The 22,442-nt window shown below is 41.8% G+C and overlaps 1 protein-coding gene across 1 annotated transcript; it reads right to left on the reverse strand.

Moving 5' to 3' along the window:
• Positions 1 to 8,663: 8,663 nt before the first annotated feature.
• Positions 8,664 to 9,595, reverse strand: LOC121326577 (probable G-protein coupled receptor 148). Its single transcript, XM_041269913.1, has 2 exons — positions 9,411 to 9,595; positions 8,664 to 8,972 (listed from the first exon to the last, which is right to left on the reverse strand). Exons 1-2 carry the CDS (start codon positions 9,593 to 9,595, stop codon positions 8,687 to 8,689), a joined length of 471 nt encoding a protein of 156 aa, XP_041125847.1. The 3' UTR covers positions 8,664 to 8,686.
• Positions 9,596 to 22,442: the final 12,847 nt, after the last annotated feature.

A 22,442-nucleotide genomic window follows, 5' to 3' on the forward strand; every position in this document is an offset into this window, starting at 1 on the left:
TCCTCAGGAACCTGTTCTAACTTCCTCCTTATGTGATATTTAGCTATTAGAAAATGGACTAAACAATTTTAGGGCAGTTGGCACATCTCTAGCCACACTGGTTTTGAGGTTCCTCTTTTCATGATTTTTTTTTCCTAAACCTTGTTTTGCCTTGTCTTTCTTGTAGTTTTAACTGCTGACTTACTGATAAAATGTACATTACCAGCTTTTTAGAAATAATAGACTAGAAGTCTTTCTAAATGTCTTTGAATCTAAATGTTTGTCCCTGAATTGATTTGGTTTCTTTTAGTATCAGTAAATTAAAAGATAGTGAGTATTTAGTACCAGTACCAATAGTACCAGTTTTTAACATGCTTCTGAAACACATTGTGACACTGTAGCGACGACTCAGAAGCAAGGAAACTGCAATACAAGCACTAAAGTGCACTTTAATAAACAAAAGAACACAAAAGTACAAATAAAAAGGCTCAAGGAAAAAATAAAAGTTTAAACAAAAAAATTTCAGGTTGGACAGAGCCTTCACTAAACTTTTAAAGACAATACAGAGCCACAAACTATAATGCCACTTCACTCACCAAACTCCTCTCTCCAAATGCACCCCTGGGCTCTCCTTTTATGGGATGTGGCTGGAGTCTAATTAATCAATAATTTAGCGATTATCTATTTATGGCTCCAGCCACATTCTCACATGTTTTTGTCATGGCGGAAATAACCCTATCCTTGCCACCCCTCACCAAACACCAATAAATATACATGGGCAGATCTCTTGCACTGCCACGAGGATGTACCTAGCATGTTGGAGATTGATTGATTAACATTTCTGTCATTTTTGTACCAAACAGTGGATCACCTTTATTTAGTAACTGTTCCACCTTTTGTCTTGAGAATAATCTGTTTAAAAAACTCTGGGAGACGAGAGAAATAACTCATTATTAAAATATGCTGATTTATAGAGGAAGTTGAAACCCATTCATCAACTAAAAATGACTCCAGATGTCATTACCTGATCCTCAGTAGATAGATCAATGTGGTAATTAAATCTGGTCAGACTCAAGTGGTTTTATAAACAGGTTTTACATATTTCAGAATCATTTAACTTATCAAAATATCAGATGTGTTGGTATTTCCTGTAAATCATGTTTGTGCTGTTGACAAATCTGACTATATTATGACTAAATTAATACAAATTTAACACTTTATGTACTGTAGCTTATAAAACAGAATTTGAACCCATTCTGTATCTATCTCGTGAGATAAAACTTTGTAAATGGGGTGTTGTCACAAAGATGGCTGCAGTGGGTGACGTCAGACCAGAACCAGGAACCAACAAATATACAACAGAGAGGTGGAGTTTGGTGAAGCTGAGCAATTGTTTGCGCTCAGCATTTAATAAGGAAACAGACAGAAAATAAAAGGTTGTAAAAGACAAGCAAAACACAGGACATGGCACTGGCAGCCAAATCAAAGAGACAAACAAAAACAAACTACACAGACAAACACGGTGAGCTGAAATTATTATAGCTATTACTATTACCTCCGCCTCCAATCCTGTTCTCCATTCACCCATATTACATCAACACACAACATGCAACATACAACACAGAAATACACACAGGGGCGAGGCAACATTGCCATAGGTGTATAAGGCCATATCTATCAAAGTCTATCAAAATGCAATTTACACCAATTATTTATGAAAGAAAAACAAGTAGATGACTGTAGCAGGGCAGCAAGAGAGAGCCCTGCACACCATTTAAGAGGCAGGGCAAAGCCCTGCTAATATAAAGTGTATTTGTTTTGTTAAATATGACAGCGAAAATCTATTACAAACAGTAACTAGCATGCTGTTGCTAAACCAGCACACTTAGCAATTGTTTACTTCTCTTCAAGGTTTACTTTCCTTTACCACGACTCGTTCCGTGTCTCAAACACACTTCACTGTGCAGCCAAAGCTGCAGGTCTTTTATATTCTGGCCGAGTGATTAACTGCTTATCTTATTACCCCTCAGCTATAGTCTGCACGAGTTTAATAAGGATGAGTGACTGTCAGCTAGTTAAATAATGAGTAGCTGATCAGTCATGCTTCCTCACAACGTTTTTAAAATATAAATAATACAAAACAATAATAAATAATATTGGCTTTCACCATCATATATACATATAAATCATAATATAAATAAATAATAAATAAAGGGGCGAGACACTTCGCCACACATGCCCCCCCTTGTGCGCAGCACACATGGTCTCATAAGGCCACCTTCCCCATACTCTCAAAGCCTCAGTTTCACCGTTCCAACCCAGGAACAGAGACAGCAATGGGCCAAGGGTAGCAGCCACGGAGGGAGGTCCTCCTCCCATGCCAACAGCTGTAGCAGCCAGGCTGACCGCACACAAGCCAGGTCATCTAGCCAAGGTAATCCTGACAATCTGCCGGCTCTCTGTGAGGGTGATCTCCTGAACTCCCCCCCTTCTCTGTAGCCAGCAGCTCTCTCTTACAGGGCTCTGGCCACCAAATTTCCTACAGCGAAACTGACCTCCTCCCCCCTCCCCCCTCTTCATGGCCGGCAGCTCCTCTCTGTGCGGCTCCGGCCACAGTATTTCCTTGCAGGATAGGCAGTGAGCCCAGGTGAAGCAGAGCCGGCAGCGACCCCAGGCAAAGCAGAGCCTACAGCGACCCCAAGCGAAGCAGAACCGGCAGCGACCCCAAGCGAAGCAGAGCCGGCAGCGACCCCAAGCGAAGCAGAGCCGACAGCGACCCCAAGCGAAGCAGAGCCGGCAGCGACCCCAAGCGAAGCAGAGCCGGCAGCGACCCCAAGCGAAGCAGAGCCGACAGCGACCCCAAGCGAAGCAGAGCCGGCAGCGACCCCAAGCGAAGCAGAGCCGACAGCGACCCCAGGCGAAGCAGAGCCGACAGCGACCCCAGGCGAAGCAGAGCCGGCAGCGACCCCAAGCGAAGCAGAGCCGACAGCGACCCCAAGCGAAGCAGAGCCGGCAGCGACCCCAAGCGAAGCAGAGCCGGCAGCGACCCCAGGCGAAGCAGAGCCGACAGCGACCCCAAGCGAAGCAGAGCCGGCAGCGACCCCAGGCGAAGCAGAGCCGACAGCGACCCCAAGCGAAGCAGAGCCGGCAGCGACCCCAAGCGAAGCAGAGCCGGCAGCGACCCCAGGCGAAGCAGAGCCGACAGCGACTGCAGGCAAAGCGGGCCTACAGGCAATCCCCAGGTGAAGCGGGAACGTCAGCAACCCCAGGCGAAGCGAGACTGCAGGCAGCCTCCGCCAATGCGGAGTAGCAAGCAACCCCAGGTAATGTGGCACGTGCTTCTTCGCCATCTTCTTGGCACCGCCACTCCTTCTGTTCTTCAGGACCAACAGTTCCACCTTCTGTCATGGAGGAGGTTGGTCGGGTGATTTGTGCCCAACCTCGCTGACGGCAAAGTACCACTCCTCCCCTTGAGGCAGGTGAGGCAGGTTTCATGATCCACCTGTGCCGATGGTACAGCCTTCAGGTGGAACCATTCCTCTGCAGTTTCCACCTCACCCCGATCAAATGCCTGCAAAAAAAGGGGGTCTTCATATGGGCACACGTCAGGGAGATGCCCATACTCCAGGCAGATGAGGCACCATGTAGCCCATCCTTCCTCCAACTCCCTCTGATGCGCATGCCACTTCTCCATGTACTCCTCCAATTTATTCATTTTTTTAAAATTATTTTTTCCCAAACAAAACAAATAAAAACCTACACTATTCCTGGCCTGACATTGGAGGCGCTGTATCCCACCACTGTGTGACATCAACTGTGACAGGATAGACATAGTCAAAAAAAGGAATGGTGGGGCAAAACTGAAGTGCAACAGCGCTCAGCGCGTTTATTAAATAATAAAACAAAAGATTTAAACAAAACAAAACACCAAACAAAAGGGCACAAGGGCCAAACTGTAACAAGTAGTATGGTGGATATGCTTTGGTCATACATAACAAATGAAGAGAAGTTCCAAATGAAAGAAAATCTTGGACCACCTGACTCATTCCACCGCTCGAACACACTTCACAGTGCAGCCAAAGCTGCAGGTCCAGAATATATCCCACCGAGGGGTTAATTGACGAATAGAATAATTACCCCTCAATATCAGTCTATATATATATATATATATATATAATATATATATATATATATATATATATATATATATATATATATATATATATATTATTCCGCCAGGCGGTGACTTGGGTAAAGTGGAGTGGAAAGAGGCCCCACTATCAAACCAGGCTAGGTCAGAGTAGAGAGTTTATAATAGCGTGAAACTTTGATGTTCTTACTGAGAAGCATAGTTACAACCGAACAGAAGGTGTTCAGAACATCTCTGGTGTTTGGCACAGTGAGTTTTGGATGTTTTGGACGTTGTGTAAATTATATTTTGGATTTGCAAATAGCTTTTAGCTATGTAAAGAAAAGCTCTGCTTGTACAGGGTCGAGAGTTTACCTCTGTTATTGTTTTATTTAAATTTGTGATTGATGTGCACTTAGCACCTTATTGTTTTATTTGGGTTTGTCTCTGAATCTCTAAGGTGAAACTGGGTTGCCCAGCTTGCTGTATTGTGTTAAACTAATTGTTTATCCTCCCTGGATATGTGCAGGGGCTGTAGTTGGGGGTAATTGGTATCGATTTCGTGTGTGTGTGTGTGTGTGTGTGTGTGTAGTGTTTATATATTTATTTTGTTATTTGTTAATTTAGGACTACTCTTATGGCATTTGATATAATTATAAATTGACTGCAATTAAAGATTCAGGCAAGATCTAGCAACAGCCTGGTGATAACGAATTGTATGAATGCACCCTCATATCAATTTTATCCGTGTGTGTGTGACAAAGTGACCGAGTCTGAACAGGTGCAAGAGTGATGCAGTGCGGTAGTTAAACAGACAGAGCCTTGTAATCCAGTTTGGAAAAGTGATCTTTATTTTTATTCCAGGTCTGATGACCAAAACAATAATCCCCCAGCAATACACAACAATGTGTACTGCACAGGGTAAACAATAACGGAATTGCAGTCCCAACTAATAAACACAATATCTGACCCACAATAATGCATACACAGTCACCAGTCCTGGGTGCGTGCAGTAGTGATCATGGTGGGTGATACAAGTTATTCAGTGACTGTTGATGAAGTGCCGTTCCGGCTTAGCGCTGGCCCTAGGTGACAGCTCCGGAACTGTGTTAGCTGCATGGTAATGTGCAAGACAAGACAAGACAAATACAAGACAAAACAAACAAAACACTCAATGTACTTTTCACATTTAGGAACGGGGTCTCTCACAGTCCTTCTGTCCTTCTCAGTTTATTTACACAAACCAAAGCGAAGGAACAGATTACGATTCTCTATCCTCTTTTATGCTGTCACACATGACCCCTTGGTAGACGGGTGCAACTGCCTCTCCAATCTACCGCTGCCAAGTTGTTTCCCTTCCAGGTCAATGCGTTATTGTAGACTGGTCTACTTCCCTTGAACCCTGGGAAAGAACTGTCAAGCCGGTCCATCTAAGGAACTCATCGTTCTCATTGCTTAGCGCCCTCACAGGTTGGGAGGGTGATTTACAACCAAGAATGATTGTATTTCTGTCACAGTGTCTAATAAACATGCTGAATGTGATACGTGCCTTGTTTCTCCATCTCTCACTGCCTCTCTCCTGAATCAAAGAACCCTGTTTTTATTGGTGTTGTACGCCCCTTCTTGATTAGTGAGCAGGGTGTTACAGCTCAGCCTGTTTACCACTTTTTGGCAGGTGAATTCTCAATTTGAAATAACTATTTCTGGGGGCGCACTTCTTTCAGTGGTGTAGAGAGCTATAATAATATCTATGCTCTTTCTGTAGTACTAGCCTTATGATTTAAGGGGTGTTACCCCTGGAGTGTTGTAAAATTAGACAAACATTAATGGAAAGTGTTTTATCAAAATCCATGTTGATATAAGTGACTCTTCAGAAGACAGGTCAAAGACAAAAGCTCAAGAGTTCAGTATGAAAAGCATCTCCATTAAAGCATTAAGCAAGACCTAACCTGCTCTTTGTCATCAAGAGTTAGGTGCATTGCAGACAAGTAGTGCTAACAGTCTGTGGAAAAGACAGGCCTACCCACTGATCTGGCTTTGAAATGTGAAACCTGGGAAGTAATAGTTAGCCAATGAAAACAAGGTGAGCAGAGACCCCTTCTAGAACTTTTACTCTGAACCACTTCTATTTTAGCTCGTAATACAGAACAACAGGAACTATTGTGAGATTTCTGTTAACCTTCCAATGTATTGGCAACTCCCACGGTCATGCGCTTAAGTAACAAGGTACTATCTGGGTGTGGTATTGACCACACAGTGTTCACTGTGCTGGCACTGTTAGCATTGTTGTTTCTTCAGGGGTATTAGAATTACTATGGTATTCCAGGAAAGATTTTTGAAAGAGAAGCAACCAACACCTGTTTGTTTTATTTAAAGTGCCCATCTATGGGCTGATCAGTACTAACCCCACGTTCTTACAGACAATATCTCTCCATGTGAAATTCACCATTTATCATATTTTTGTTTGGTTTGTTTACTACAGTAACATTGAAATAACACAGGTTAACCAGAATCAGACATTGCGATTCTAAACAAGAATCTGCAATTGTTGTCCTGTGTACCTTTACTAGGTAAGCTGGTTGTCATACCGTGTGTCATAAAACAGTGCTTTTTGAACGCATCAAAGTTCATAGGATTTTTTTGTATTGTAGCAGCTCCCTCAAGTGGAGACATGAAAGCAATGCACTTTATGTAGAGTGTTCTGGTTTCTACCTCCAGTATTATTATTATTATTATTTTATCCAAGGCAACTTACAGAGACTAGAGTGTGTGAACTATGCATTAGCTGCAGAGGCGCTTACAACAACGTCTCACCCGAAAGACAGAGCACAAGGAGGTTAAGTGACTTGCTCAGGGCCAAGCAATGAGTCAGTGGCTGAGCTGGGATTTAAACTGGGGACCTCCTGGTTACAAGCCCTTTTCTTTATAGCTAATGGTGGTTTGGGAAAAATAGTTTAGTAGTACAGCATAGTTATTCTTACAGAAATGTTATTGCTTCATTAGGGTTTATTACCACAATAAAAAGTCAAAAATCATTCAGTTTTACTGTCTTTTTTCACTTCTACCACAGTACATTTATCCAGCCCCCACCCTTTAAATTGACCCCACCTGGTTGTTTTAACTTCCTTCACAGATTAGCGCTCCTAATGCCTGCTGTACACGAAGTGTGGTGGCAGGATTAATGAGCACCTGATTCCAAATGAAAATACAGTCTGGAAACAAAAAAAGTGACTTGCAAGATGGCGGTTAAGCCTCTTAGACCAGCTTGACCAGATGAAAACAAGCACATGAACAGCTCTGACTGAGATAGACCAGAGCTAATTGCCACAAATATCCAGCAGGGGGAGTAAAGACGAGTAAAACATTGCATCTCTTTATTGCTGTTTTATCACTTTATAAAGTCAGCTTCCTAAGGTGTTAGCATCTGCTTGTACAGAATAATTAATGGAGTTCGTTGTCGATTCAAATATAAACCTGGAGCCTGTATGTTCGACGTCATGTTTATTTATCCACACATACAATTCATATTACAGATTTTTTTTCACCCACACCTTAGTTTGTTTTATTCTCCTTTCTCTCCTCACCTGCAGTTGAACACTGGGATCCATTTTCTTGTGCTTATGCTATAACTGGGGTTATGTTTGAAGCACATGAATGTCTTCCTTGTAAAAGATATTTGAATGTCAATCAGACTTTCTGTGATAATAATAATAATAATAATAATAATAATAATAATAATAATAATAATAATAATAATAATAATAATAATAAGATAATCCAGTGCTTAGGTACGTATATTAGACACCATGTTATGTAATACAAGAAATTATTTTTATTTTCTACACAGGGAAATTCAATTTGATAAAATAAGGCAGGGCATAGTCACAGACAAGCATTCTTGTTTAGGATAAAAGTCCTTGGGTATTGTCAACAGGTTTAAATATAATAGAATAAATATAATAAATATAATAATCTCTTGTGGTCTTCCTAAATGTCAGTCATACAATTTGGTACTGGTATCTAAATACTGTAAATGCGTCTTTAAATTTGCTATAAAAACTTTTTGGGGTAGAGAATGGGTTTTTAACATCGGAGAACGGCACTGGTTACAGTGGGCACAGTGCTGGCTGGTGCCATGATCTCCTCCATTCACAGCACTGCAAGTGCACCTCAATCTTGATTTGAACACCCCCTGCCATTCATTCTCGTGATTGCAAAATTGTGCTGAATTGTGCCGCACTTTTTGGTTGTAATGTAGGCTGATTTCCACAAAGGGCTATGCTGAGACAGATTTATTTCTTTAAAGACAAATTTAAAGACAAGAAAGACTAGTTTGTCAGCCAGCTATGCCACCTAGATTACACATTAAGGATTTTTTCTGAGAATGAATGCTGATAACAGTAAAAAATGTTTATCCCTGAAATGGTAGACAAAGACATTGAGGTGAAAGGGAGTAATGACCATTACAGAACTGTATGTTTAAGACATCACTCCCGCAATAGTAGAAATCCTATCAAACATCTGTATCTAAGATGGCGCCTCTTTTTCCATTAAAACAACAGGTGAGTCCTTTAAGCTTCACTCTGGATTTGCTGTAACCGGGGACACAGCTTGCCTTGGGCATTTAAGCCTGTAAAAAGCTTTGAGTGGTTTGGATATTTCTTTGTACCTGAACCCATACAGGTAGGGCGTCAAAGCCTTGGGCAGGATCATTAACATATTACAGTTAGTTAATGTCACCCACATACCTGTCCTTATCTCCATCAAGTCATGGGAGTACAGCAATGTTTCGACCACAATCAACAGTAAGGGGCAGAAGGACAGGAATAAAAGGATGTAATGGATTAAAAATGTCCCCTTTGCCCTGGCGAAAAAACCAGTCCATATCCCAGACTGCTTTGTTTTGCAGTACAGCACAATGTAACAGCACAGGATGAGTCCTAAAGACATGAGCATTCCCGTGACTGAAACCACATGAAACATTCTTAAAGGTTTGTAACTGTTCACTGTGTGTGCAATCAGTAGTGGCAAGGAACAAATGTTCATTATGCAAATGTTCTCTTCCTTAACGGTCATGAAGAAAATGATAGAGACAAAGGGTAAAATGCAGGAGAAGATCCACGTCAATAAAATTACCTTTTTAGTCCTTGAAACTGAGCAAAGGGATGAGTAGCGGAGAGGCTGCAGCACAGCTAGGGAGATGTCCAGTACCATTGCCTTGGTACTGAGTACCCCAGCGCAATATGATACCCCCAAGCAGAACAACTGACAAGCACAAGCCTCTTCAGACATAAGCAAGTACCCTGCATTGAAGCAAGTGCACAGGGTGTATAGAGACACATATATTAAATCCGACAGCAAAAGATTGGCAAGCAGCAGGTAGCGGGTCTCTTGACGAATCCTGGGGTTTGAGAAGATAGCAAGTAGGATCAGTGGGATGACCAGCCAGACGGCCACAAAGCACACTATAGGGCAGATCAAGAACATCTTCATCTGCCAGAGTGGTAAATGCTGTCTCCATTCTTTCACTAATTCAGCCAGCATTTCAGAGCGCAATTGGGAGTTGTTGAAGATGCCGGCAGTCATTTCAAATGTGGTGGATCCATTAATAAGCAGGCTCCTAAAACTGCACACCAAAAAATGCAGGCTGGATGGAACATCCATATTTGAATAACAGCTTATCCACAGAGGTGGAGCGGATGGTAAAGAAGTTGATTCCACAAAGGGATCCAGATTCTAATGCAAGTTCACACAGTTTGCCACATCCTTGCAAAACCTCCTCCCTTAACCCACAACAGCTTGTGTTTAATGAATGGCAGGCCTATTGATTAAAAATAAAGGCTTCTGCTTTTGGTTTCCAAGGGCACATTAACTCAGTACAAACAATAGCGCAGAGGTAAATGAAGATATTCCCTATTGTAGCAGAGCTTAAAGGTAACAGAAATATTACTTTTTAAAAGGTTTCCAGGACAAAGACTATTTGCCTTTCATATAAAATACAGCTTACAACAAGCACATGTATTTTGTTTCCAGATCAAAAAATGTATATATTTTTTTAAGTTGTATTTTGCTTTGGGTAATTGTGGCAAAGTGGTTTGCAGTGTGCCGGTGTAGGGGTATTACGTGTATAGGTAACAGCAGACAGACAACAAAATTTATGGTCCAAACAGATTTTTATTTTGTTTGTAATCCGGGTCGTTGCGACCGTAAATAATAATTCCAGGCAAAACACAGCAATGTATTTTTTATGACCTGTGTGAGTTTGATCTACGCATTGCAGGTAAAAAGCAACTTTAAGCAGAAAGTGATTTTATGCTATTTACAAAAATGTTTAAGGTGTATGATAAAAATATAAATTGATAATTGTTTTTATATACATTTTTAATAAAGAAAAATTTTGTGAATATGAGTTTAGGACAAACATGACTACAATCTGTTTTTGTTATCTTACCAATTAACAATAGAATTTAGCCTTTTAGTTGTTTCTCAATTCAATGGCAACCATTGCCATGGTTAATTGTTTACCATATTTCATTGTATGAATTTCATTTTTTCTCATGCTTTATCTCTCCAATCATTTTAAACCTAACTTACTCTACTTATGCCCAAAGTCACCTCCAGTAAACTGTTTTAACATCACCAAGCATTTTATTCTCCTGATATTTCCAATACATTTGCATTCTACCGCATGCCTTTTCTTGTGTCATTAATACACTTCTAAGAGGTTTGTTCCAGATTAATTTAATACCTTTCAACAAAAAACAAAAAGGGAATTATCAGCACAACCCTACTATGTATGTTTTGTATGATTTTCTGTTTCTTCTTACATTATTTTTTGCCATGCTTACTAATTATTCTAGCAAAAAATGCTTGTGATTATGGAAAAGGTATGTGAGGTGGTAGGTGTTGTAGGACTGAAACTTCACTCGAGTCTGACCCAGCACACACATAATACGTCCGTGAACACAAGCCTTGACCCCTCTGTGGCTATACACTACATAGATCTATTCAAATATTAATAATTCATCTGGACATTGTGTTTCAAGCCAGTAGGGTAGAAATGTATGGTATAAAACATATTGAGTCATAATGAAATTGTCTGAATATAAGATTGTATGGTATAGTAAAATTGTTTGACAGTTAGATTAGCTTCCCATTTATCCATCTGTAGCATTTGATTTTGAACGGCAATCAGTTTTTCTTTAGGGGTTTTTGTTTTGCATGAGAGAACATTTTGAAAAGGCGACCCAACATCTGACTGCAAACACTATCCACATTGTACCTGGCAACAAAGTTACTTGGAACAAAGGAATGGATAATATTTTACAATAGAGGTTATTGAATGTTACCTGCTTACTCTGGCTGTACTGCATATCGTACACACTTTCAGGATTACCCCGCTGAATCACAATATATTGTATCCAAACTGGATTTTCCAGGACATCTTTTAATAGGAGAGAGAACACAAATGGAACAGTGAAGTGACCAGGTACTTTTACTCTCTTACAAAATTGTAAAATCTAAGGAACTTAGATACCTGCCTTGTTTATGTGTTTAAGGATGATTCTGTGTAGCTTCACACAGCTCAATGCTTCTGGATTGCCAATCGATCATTCCTTTGGTAATGCCTCCAGTTTTTCACAGGATGACCAAAGCGCTGCTGTCATTGAGGACTGTACTCAGGTTCTGATGTACAGAGGCGGAAAATTCTTCATCATTCCTGCCGCTGTCTCCCTGGCAGCTGTGCTGCCAGCCAACCCCTTGGTCCTTCTTGTTATATTTTCCAGCAAAGTTCATCTGATGCAGGGAGTTAAATAAAACCATGCAGGGAGTTAGATAAGATCAAATGCAAGGTCCCAATTAGCCCAAAAGAATAGAAGTCAAAACTATGATGGGAAAAAAGTATATCAGAAGTATATCAGGCAAATATTAGGAAAGGGATAACACGACAAGTGTTGAATCAGTAAAATAATGCACCGTTTCGAGTGTCGTTAGGCACGAGACTATTATTGTAGACTATTTTATACCAATTTAACACTTATCATAGTTTATGCCATTTAAAACATTTCTTCCTAATTGCTAATTGTTCAGTGAGATTCAGTTGATTAATCATTGGTAATTTGCTTTGATAGATTTAATATGTTTATGTATCACTTTGCTGGTGTGCCGTCCAAATCTCACATACACAGACAGCGTGTTCTGTTGTAAGTGAAGATGGCAATGAGGACTTTGTTTTAGATCTAGAACATGAAAGTGGCATTAGAAAAATAAACATAATTAAAAAACAAGAGTACTGAACGGATGAAGACCTAAATATCCTTGCCAGCGATCGGTTTTGAGAAAGCACTCGTACAAAAAGTAGATGGGCTGTGAAGCTGTTTGAAGCCCGGTTAAAAGAAAGAAATTCAAAAGCTGAGTTTAGATCTGACATCCATGTAACTGGTGGAGATTTACTAAGTATGGATATTGCTACTCAACCTTAGTTGTTTTGTGACAGAAGTAAGAAAATGTAACAGAGAGGAATACTGTGGCAATTCACTATATGAACTTGTAATTTCCTTACAATATTAACTAAAATTAAAGGACGCATGTTAAGTTTGTAAATTACCTAGAATTTGAACATTTTTGAAGTGTGAAAATGAAAAGCTTTGGCCAAATCAGGAGTTTGTTTGCATAAAAGAAAAGCAAAGGTTATTTCTGAAGACCAGGAAGAAATGTTGTGGACAATGGGACTTCTCGGATCTGATACACCTGAAAACCTGCTGAATACTCTAGTTTATCTGTTTGGCATACATTTTGCTATGAGTGCTGGGCAAGAGCATCGTAATCTAAGATTTGGAGTTAGTAGTCAGTTGTGCAAGGACTCATTTAGACATTTTTTTTAAAATACAACGAAGACAAAACGAAGACAAACAGAGGTGGAAAAGGTGGAAAACAGGAGTGCAAAGAAGTTATTGCATATCAGAACAGTAGCAGCCCCGACAGATGTGTGGTGCGAAAAATATACGGGCCACGGCATTTTTGTTCGTAAGTTCATAACTTAGATTTATTATAAAACTACTTTAATTACTGTTGCACTGCAACCTGTTCCATTGTCACACAAGTCATGTTTAATAAAGGCATGTTAATAAGGATGTTTTCCTGTATTTGTAATATCACATATATATATATTTTTATTTAATTTACAGATTGAAAGATGGAAAGTGTGAAGCCTTTTACCTGCGGCCTTTGTGTACTGTCAAATTAAATCAATAGTGTAGCAACCAACGCGTTGGTGTTAATCAATTGAACCAGATTATAGGAAAGATGTGTGAAGGCCTTTCTTCAAATCACAATTTGAGAGCTACAGCTGCTACACGTTTGTAATAAAGGAGTTGATGAACAGTTCATGTGTGAACCAACTGGTCATAGATTAAATGCTGTACATGCATACAAGAGGACAAGTGAGGAGCAAAAACATGAGATTTTTGAAATACTGCAGAGTAAGAAACCAAGAAGTGGATCAGTTTGTCATGATGAGAAAATTAAAATTGACAGCATGTTCCTCAGAATGTGCTACTTGGTATGGTACCGGGATGGTCTGCCTCTCCACACATTGCGTGCTGTTTTGAAGCACTGTATTGAATATATTTTCATGTTTGAACTTCTGGCTACCTGTTCAAAATGCAATCTTGCCTGCTATCAGTTCCCTGCATCCTGATAAAACGTACAAAACGTTTTTTTTTTATAACATTGATTATGTAAAGACGCAGACAGATGTGAATTTGTTACTTTCCTCATCTTGGTTTGCAAACTGTCTGGAAACTAGTAGCCATTGCACTGATAGATCAGTAAAATTGGCGGGGATTTGTAGTTTTTAATGTATGATTAACAGTGGGCAGTGGACACCAATAAACTACATTCCCAGTACACATTACGATGAGCTATGAGTTTGGATCAGACTGTGAGTTTTTTTTTTTTTTTTTTTTTTAACCTTTAGGAATTTCTAGTCGCATACATGCACCTAAATTAAAATGTATACATTCGCAGTTCGCACAAGCATTTTGTCATATGCAGAAACTGTTGGGATATTTTCATCTGTGCTACTGGATGACACAGAAGGCACTGTCCATCATCTGAAACAAAAAATGTTGCATGCTTATATGCTAGTGCTTGTTCTGATTTGTCCTGAGATCCACTGAAAATCTTTTGCTATCCACCTGTGGATCGCGATCCACGTATTGGCCACCGCTGCTTTAATGTCTTCTGCACTTCCTAATCCAGGTAGTGGGTTCCCTTTCAATTCGAAGATGGCCTCCAAACATTGTTATGGGATACACTCCTACCTATTGGTAGGTGTCACTGAGCTCCTATATCAAAGCTGCCGATAGGTCCCCTTACCCCAGTCACCTCCTCAGTCCCGCCTCACGAGGGTACTTAACTGTCACGCAGGGGAAGAAACATCCTCTTTCGCTTCTCACATTGGTAAGGTAAGACCTCTGTGTTGCACTGAGCCCTGTCTTCTATTAAAAAGTGCTGCGTAAGCTACTGCTAGTTCCCCTGCACTTTGTGCTGAAAGCTAGCATCGCCGCTTTCCCAGAATCAGTTTAAAAAGATCGTAGCTTTTTTATTCTGTTTCTGTCTATCAGCACCTGTGTGCTTCGCGTATCAGGCTGCTTCTGTCTGTCCGTCTTAGCACAGTAAGTATTATTGATAAGAATTGTGAGTGTTTTTCACCCCTTCTTACTTCGGAGAGCACTATTACTCCACGGGACCGGGCTTGCCTTGTTCCCGTGGTCGAGTTTGCCCACCAGCCGCCTGCGGGCCGCAGTTGGGCCTTGTTTTGATTGTAGCTGAATGCATCCCCGTACTCGCATAGAGCGCTAGCCGCTCCACGGCTGCTTTCGCCGGGCTGGCCATATACTCCTCACCGAGGCTTCCCTCGTTGTTGGGTTGAGATGTAAACGGGCTGCGCGGGCCTTCACCTTGGTGTAGGTCACTCAATCAACAGACAGAGTGCTCTCCCCCATCTGTCCTATAATATTGAACTGTTTTTTGTATTTTAAAAACTGTTTTTTTATTACTGTGTGTGTAAGTAATAAGTGGGATTCCTCCATGAGAACCCAGCTCTGCTGTGCCCCGCTGTTCAGTCCGCCAGCTTTTTCAGCCCGCCAACTTGGTGCGCTGTCTACAAAACAGTCGCACGCGCTGCCGTGGTGACTGGTATTTTGTACTCACAATTGCTGTTGTGTATATGTGCTTTTCTTTACCGCCTTGCAGTTGAAAAACAAAGGTAGCTGCGTGACTCCTCTACCGGGACCCAGCCCTGTTGTGTTCCTGCTATCGAGTTGAATCCGCCAGCTTTTTCAGCCCGCTTATTCGGAGCGCTGTTTACAGAACAAACAGAACAGTCACACACGCTGCCGTGATGACCTGTTATTTTACATTCACATTTGTTGTTGTGTATATGTATTTTTCTTTACTGTCTTGCAGTTGGAAAGAAAAGTAACGACATGACTCTTCTGCCGGGACCCAGCTCTGCTGTGTCCCATTGTTGAGTTAAATCCGCCAGCTTGTTCAAGCACACCCACTCGGCGCGCTACCATGGTGACTTATTTTACCCTTACAATTGCTGTTGTCTATGTGGGGGTGTGTGTGTGTATATGTTTTTCTTTACTGCCTTGCAGTTTGAAAAGAAAAAGTAGTAGCTGCGTGATTCCTCTACCGGGACCCAGCTCTGCAGGGTCCCGCTGTTGAGTTGAATCAGCAAGCTTATTTTAGCCCGCCTACTTAGCGCGCTTGGTCACCCACCTGGCATAGAGAATGTGTCACTTTGTTCCTGCATAACACGCCGTAGCTCCTTGAGCCTGTGCTCCACTCTGGCATACGTTATGTGCTGCCATGTGGTGTGACTTCACGCAGTCCAGGACCAGGTTATCGCCACCCTGCACCATGGTGCAGCACCGTGCACTCCCCTGAACTGCTCTCCTGATTGCATACTGCAGTCACTCGAGCTATGTATCCACCCCAGTGTCTGCTATGTGCTACCCTGGGTTGTGTTGACTTCACACTTCCATGCCTCAGTGTTTGTTGCCACAGCATGTTAATAACACTATGTGTCCCCAATGCCCGGTGCACCAGTAGTGTATTCTACCTCACTCAGTGCCCTTGGTACGTCTGCACCCTTGGGCCCTAAGTGCTTCAATATATGGCTGAGTCGAATGGTGGCTCATCATGCCGTTGGCTCCTTACCTCCACATGTTTCAAGTGCATGGATGCCACCCTCGCTTCCTTGAGGTGGCAAGTGATCAGGGTGATGGATTGCCTGTACAACTGGTTGATATGCCCAGTCGCAAGAAGGAGGCCCACACAGCTATTTGTGATGAAGCATCTGGTTGAGACTGGGTCTCCCCTTAACAATGCTAGAGCCGATTAATAGTAAGCTCACCTGTCGGACGATAGAGTAGCAGTTGTCCAGCACCAACTCTCCCTGTTTCGACATGGATCGAGGGTGCCCCTTGTCTTGTGCCGTAGCAATATCAGCATTGGGATGGGTTTACTGCGCATTTTCCCACTGCAAATGTGGCTCGATGCGTTCCATCTGTATCCCAAGTGCGATAGACACCGTCAGCTGACAGGGTGTCTTGCTTGCTTGCCGGCCCTACGCTGGTGGAGGGTTACTTCTCCCCTGCCCCAAGGAGTGGGGACGGTTTACACCCACAGGGTACTGACGACGGACGCCTCCAACTTAAGTTGGGGTGTGGTCTGCGAAGGCAGAGGAGTCAGCAGACCCTGGTCGGGCCGCAGGAATTCCCTGCATATCAACATGTTGGAGCTGCAAGCGGTGTTCCTTGCTGTCCAGTACTTCCTACCTGTGGTGCGGAACAGACACGTGCTGATGTCTGTTCAGTGGTGGCATATGTCAACCACCAGGGTGACCTTCAGTCCCCGGGGTTGCACCGCCTAGCCTTCAGACTGCTGATTTGGGCCCAACAGAACTTGCTGTCCCTTCAGGCAACGCATGTTCCTGGCATGGAGAATCGAGCGGAGGACCTCCTCTCAAGGGAGGGCCCACACCCATCGGAGTGGCGGCTCCACCCTCAGGTGGTGGAGCGCATTTGGGAATGTTTTGGGAAGGCGCAGGTCGATCTCTTCGCCTCGGCGGAATCGACACACTGCCCCCTATGGTACTCCCTCCACTGCTGCGGCGGTCCACTTCGCGTCGATGCTCTAGCCCATATAAGGCCCAGAGCACTCCTTTATGCGTTCCCACCTCTGCCATTGCTCCCGGCCTTTCTCGAGAAGGTCCAGTCGGAGAAGGCGTCAATTCTCCTTGTGGCCCAGGAGAATCTGGTTTTCATCTCTGTGCCAGCTATTGAACGGCCTGCCCTGGGAAATCCCACTTCGCAGGGATCTTCTCAGTCAGGTGAGAGGCACACTTTGACACCCGGAGCCAGGTAGGCTCCATCTATGGGTCTGGCCCCTGAAAGGGACTGCTAGTCATCCTTAGGGCTTTTAGATGCTGTCGTGGGTACGCTGCAGAATGCTAGTCCTAATTCCACTAGGTCACTGTATGCCTGTAAGTGGAAACGGTTTCAAGAATTGTGCCTTCTAACTGTAATGATCCAATCTCCTGTCCCATGCCTGCCATCTTGCAGTTTCAGTTTCCATGAAGACAGCCTTTCTCTTGGCTATCACCTTCGCAAAGCGGGTTAGTGGGCTGCAGGCGCTATCTGTGCATAGCTCCATCTTTGCATATTTGGGATGATGGTAGAAGAGTGTCACTGCATCCAAACCCTGCTTTTCTCCCCAAGGTGGTTACAGCCTTCCACATGAATCAGTCCATTTGCGACAGATGAGGATAGAAAGTTGAACCTTCTCTGCCCAGTTTGGGCATTGAGATGTTACGTAGATAAGACAAGAGCTCTTCGTCTGCCATGGAACACGAACCCTGGGACAGCCCCTCTCCAAGCAGCGGCTGTCGCATTGGACTGCAGATACAGTCTCAGCTGCGTATGATGGTGCCGGCTTACCCCCGCCTGGGCGGGTAGCCACACATTTCACGAGAGGTGTGGCTACTTCATGGGCCCTTCTGAGGTGCCTCCATGGCTGAAATTTGCTACCCTGCATACCTTTGCCAGGTTCTACCGCCTGAATGTGATAAATCCTTCGTTGCCCTCTGTGGGCACTAGGGTCCTCGAGGTTGCACACTCACGCCACTGACCTTGGTCAGGCAGGACTTAGCGTCCCTCACATGCTGCCGCTCTTTTCTCCCTCATGACGGCTCTGGTACACGTTTCCCATAATGATGGTTGGTGGCCATCTTCGAATTGAAAGGGAACGCTAGTTTACCTGCCGTAAACCTGGTTCCCTGAAAGAGAAGATGGCCACCAACCGCAAGGTCACTTTGGTCGACATCAATGTTTCGTCTTGAAAGAGGGCATTTCTTCCCCTGCATGACGGTTAAGTACCCTCAGGAGGCGGGTACGAGGAGGTCACTGGGGGAAGGGGGCCTATTGGCAGCTTTGATATAGGAGCTCAGTGACATCTACCAATAGGTCAATCTTTCAGGGAACCAGGTTTAATGTAGGTAAACAAGCATTTCCATTGCTACTGCTGGCATCCCTTGACTCTTCAGTGACATTGCAGTCAATATCCAAAACAATCCATTTTCTCTATTATTGCCTCACTCTGTATGATATTAGAAGTACAGTGTGGAGTGGACTGAAAATTAGTTTGTATAAACATAGCGTTATGATAAAACTAATTAAATTGACACGTCTTAGTATTATTCGAATAATCTTACAGAAACCATCGCAGAAGGAGAATTTTTTATTTTATTTTATCTTACAAAATAATATACATAACCCATCGAGGGTGCTTCTGAAAATTTGAAATATATCACTTAGGTTTTAGCCCGATATTTGCACTCAAAACTATCTAGGATTTAGGGAAGGTAAAATGAACATTAAAATGTCTCTTGAAATTACAAATCTTCAATAACACACCTTTATGCATGGAAATGAGATGGTGATCCATTGCTTTAATCCTTTATTAATATAACACAGATGTTAACCTCAAATGTGCCCAGGCTAATTTTTAATAAGCCCTGGCTTTAATCTCAATTCTAAGACACATGAAAAAACTTTCAATACCTGCATAAAATCATGGCTTGGCACCTATGTAGATCTGTCCTACATAAATATGTTCAAATATTAATAATTAATCTAGAGATTGTGTTTTAGGCCAGAAGGGTAGGAATGTGTGGTATAAACCTATTACATCACATTAAATTCTATTGACAGATAGATTAGCTTTCCATTAAGCCATCTGTAGCCTCTTCTATTATTCAAAGGCAATTTTTTTCTTTTTTTGTTTTACATTAAAGAACAGTTTGAAAAGTCAGCTGTACCCATGTATTACTTGGCAACAAAAACACTTGTCAAATAAGAACAAAAGGGTTGAAAAATGAATCACAGTCAACATTTGTTGAGCTTCTTCTTAGAACAAAGTAGTGGCAATTTATACTGGAAAGGCAACTACACCTTACACCACAATATACAGTCTGAGAGTCAAATTTCCCAGGACAGCTTTTGATAGGAGGAATAACACAAAATACCTGCTAGAGGGTTAAAGTGATTAGGGTTTGTGGTGGAAAAATCATTGCTAAAATTAACATTGTAGGAATTTAAGATACCTGCTTTCTTGCACATACAAACCTGGCTTGTAAGGATGAATCTCTGTAGCTTCACAGAGCTCAACTCTTCAGGATTGGCAATGGATCATTCCTTTGGAAACGACTCCAGGTTTTCTGTCGTAAAGATCATTGAGAACTGGTCTCAAGTTCTGACGTATGGAGGAGGGAAATTCTTCATCATTCCTGCCGCTGTATCCCTGGTAGCTGTGCTGCCAGCCAGCCCCTTGGTCCTTCTTGCTATATTTTCCAGTAACAGCCTTTATCAAGAGACAAGGTACAGACTGCTCGCCAACACTTTAATCAGTGACTTGATTTACTGCATTGTGAATCTTACCATTACAGCTACCAATATCGCTCCATTTCTTTTCACCAATATACTCTGTCAATTTCTTCAGATTCTTCTGAGCACTACGTATTTCACTGGCGTTTTGAACGTTACAGCTATGGTGGTGGATGTCTTCTTGGCAATCAACTGGCCTCTGCGTTATATCTCTTTCCTGCCCACACCCAGAGCTGTCAAGCTAATTGTTTGTATTTGGGTGGTTTCAGCTACATCTTCAATATTTATTTATGGATTTTTATCTGCCAAGGAGACCATGCTATGTAAAATTCCAGTCTGCATTTTCGACATAATTTTCTTTATTAAACCAGTCAGCCCAAAAGTAAGCCAGTTGTACAACTTTGTTGTCATCATCTTGTTTACCATCTGCTTTGTCCTGATCGTGGGCTGCTACTGCATGATGTATTGGAAGACCCGGAGCTGCGGCATTTGGAATGGATTTTCCAGAGCCAGACAGACTTTCTCCCTCCACTCTGTTCTCTTCTTCTTTTACTTTTGCCCAGTGATAATACTGATGCTGGAAACAGTTCTGTACTCCTATTATGTGATGGAGCTCCAGTCAATGGTTTACTCTTCAATGATCATGTCCAACATTGTTATGATGCTACCACGGGCACTCATTCCCTATATATATGGCTTGAGGAGCAGGGAGTTATCTAAAACCATCAAATCCATTATTAAATATAAGGTCCGGATTAGCCCAGGAAATTAGGAGTCATAAAAGGGGTGTGTGTAACAGGAGTATTTAAGCATAGATATGAGATATCATAGCTTCATAATATTTGAATGCAAGTAGAGAAACTTCTTTGTCCCATGTACATGTATGTCTGCTTTCTGTCTTCAACAGTGTGGTGTATTAGGTACACAATCTACTGTGTGATTTAAAACCACTATCTGTGATTATCTGTCTTACCTTTCTTTGATCTATTCTGCAGACAAAAAAAGGGAATTACTTGGAAAATCAGAGTACTTGCAAAGTAATATAAAGTATCCCTTTACCCAGTTTCCTTGCCACTTCAATAAGTCCAAGTCTCTGACAATTATGAATAAAATTACAAAACTAGTAGGGAAATATGTTTTATATAATATAGATATATATATATATATAGAGATATATATATATACGTTTTTACAAATGTAGTTATTTTATTTTTGAATAAGGCTAAATAACCCTCCCTGAGAACTTCACAATTCTCTCATTAAAATGGAGGCAACACATCCCTGCAAACACAACAATAAATAAACTAAACACTGTGTTTCAGGCCAGAAGGATAGGACTGTGTGATATAAACCTATTGAATTCTATTCAATTGTTTGACAAGATTGCCTTTCCATAAAGCCATTTGTGACCTTTGTATAAGATGTTTTGCATGAGAGAATGGTAGAAAAATCCAAGTGACATCTCATTTCAAGCTGTACACATTTTACTTCGCAACGAAAAAGAAATGAGCTGAACAATTGGCATTTGTTGCGCTCTTTCTTGAAGTAAAGGAAAGGACTATTTATACTAGTACTGTAAATCCTCCACACTTTCAGGATTACCCTGCTGAACATAGAAGAGTACCCAAATTGGATTTCCAGGGCATCTTTTAATAGGAGTTAGAATACAACAGAACACTGAAGTGACCATGTATTTGTACTCTCTTACAAAATTCTAAAATCTTTTGTGGCATTTCAAGATTAACAGAGATTGATATTCATTGCCAAAATTAACATTGTAGAAATTCTGCTTGAACATACAACCCTGCCTTATTTATTTTATAAAGGTTTATAATGCTTCTGGATTGCACTGGGAGTGTCTTGTGTTTTGCAGGATGACCAAAGGGCTACAGTAATTGAGAACAAATTTGTAAGATCTTTACTTTAACCTACAAGGCATTGTCTTGTTTTGGACTTTCTTATCTGCTAACTCCCTGTGCCCGTGATGGGACTGTGAGACCTCAGGGGGCTGGTCTTCTTTGCAGTTCCTACGTTCTGGGTGAAGCCAGTTAGAGCCCAAAAACAACGCTTTGTAATGCCCCATGCCTTTTGGAATTCTACTTCTCAGATTTAAATGTTTTTAAATCTGGTTGTATAACTGGTTTAGACAGATATCTAATGTAAAGCATTCTATGATATTAATATGAAGGATGTTTTTAAAAAGCTTGTGCTGTATTGAAATGTTGTATGACAAAATTATTACAGTAGCGATCACAGTATTCCCGTTAAATGAGCAGACATCTGGTACTGTTGTCTCCTGCCCAGTTTGCTTTGTTCTCTGTGGTTCGCCTCTTTGCTGTAGCGATCTCAGCAATTAAGCTAAATGTTTATATAATTAA

This window comes from Polyodon spathula, chromosome 14 (genome assembly GCF_017654505.1).
Source record: "Polyodon spathula isolate WHYD16114869_AA chromosome 14, ASM1765450v1, whole genome shotgun sequence".
Taxonomy (NCBI): domain Eukaryota; kingdom Metazoa; phylum Chordata; class Actinopteri; order Acipenseriformes; family Polyodontidae; genus Polyodon; species Polyodon spathula.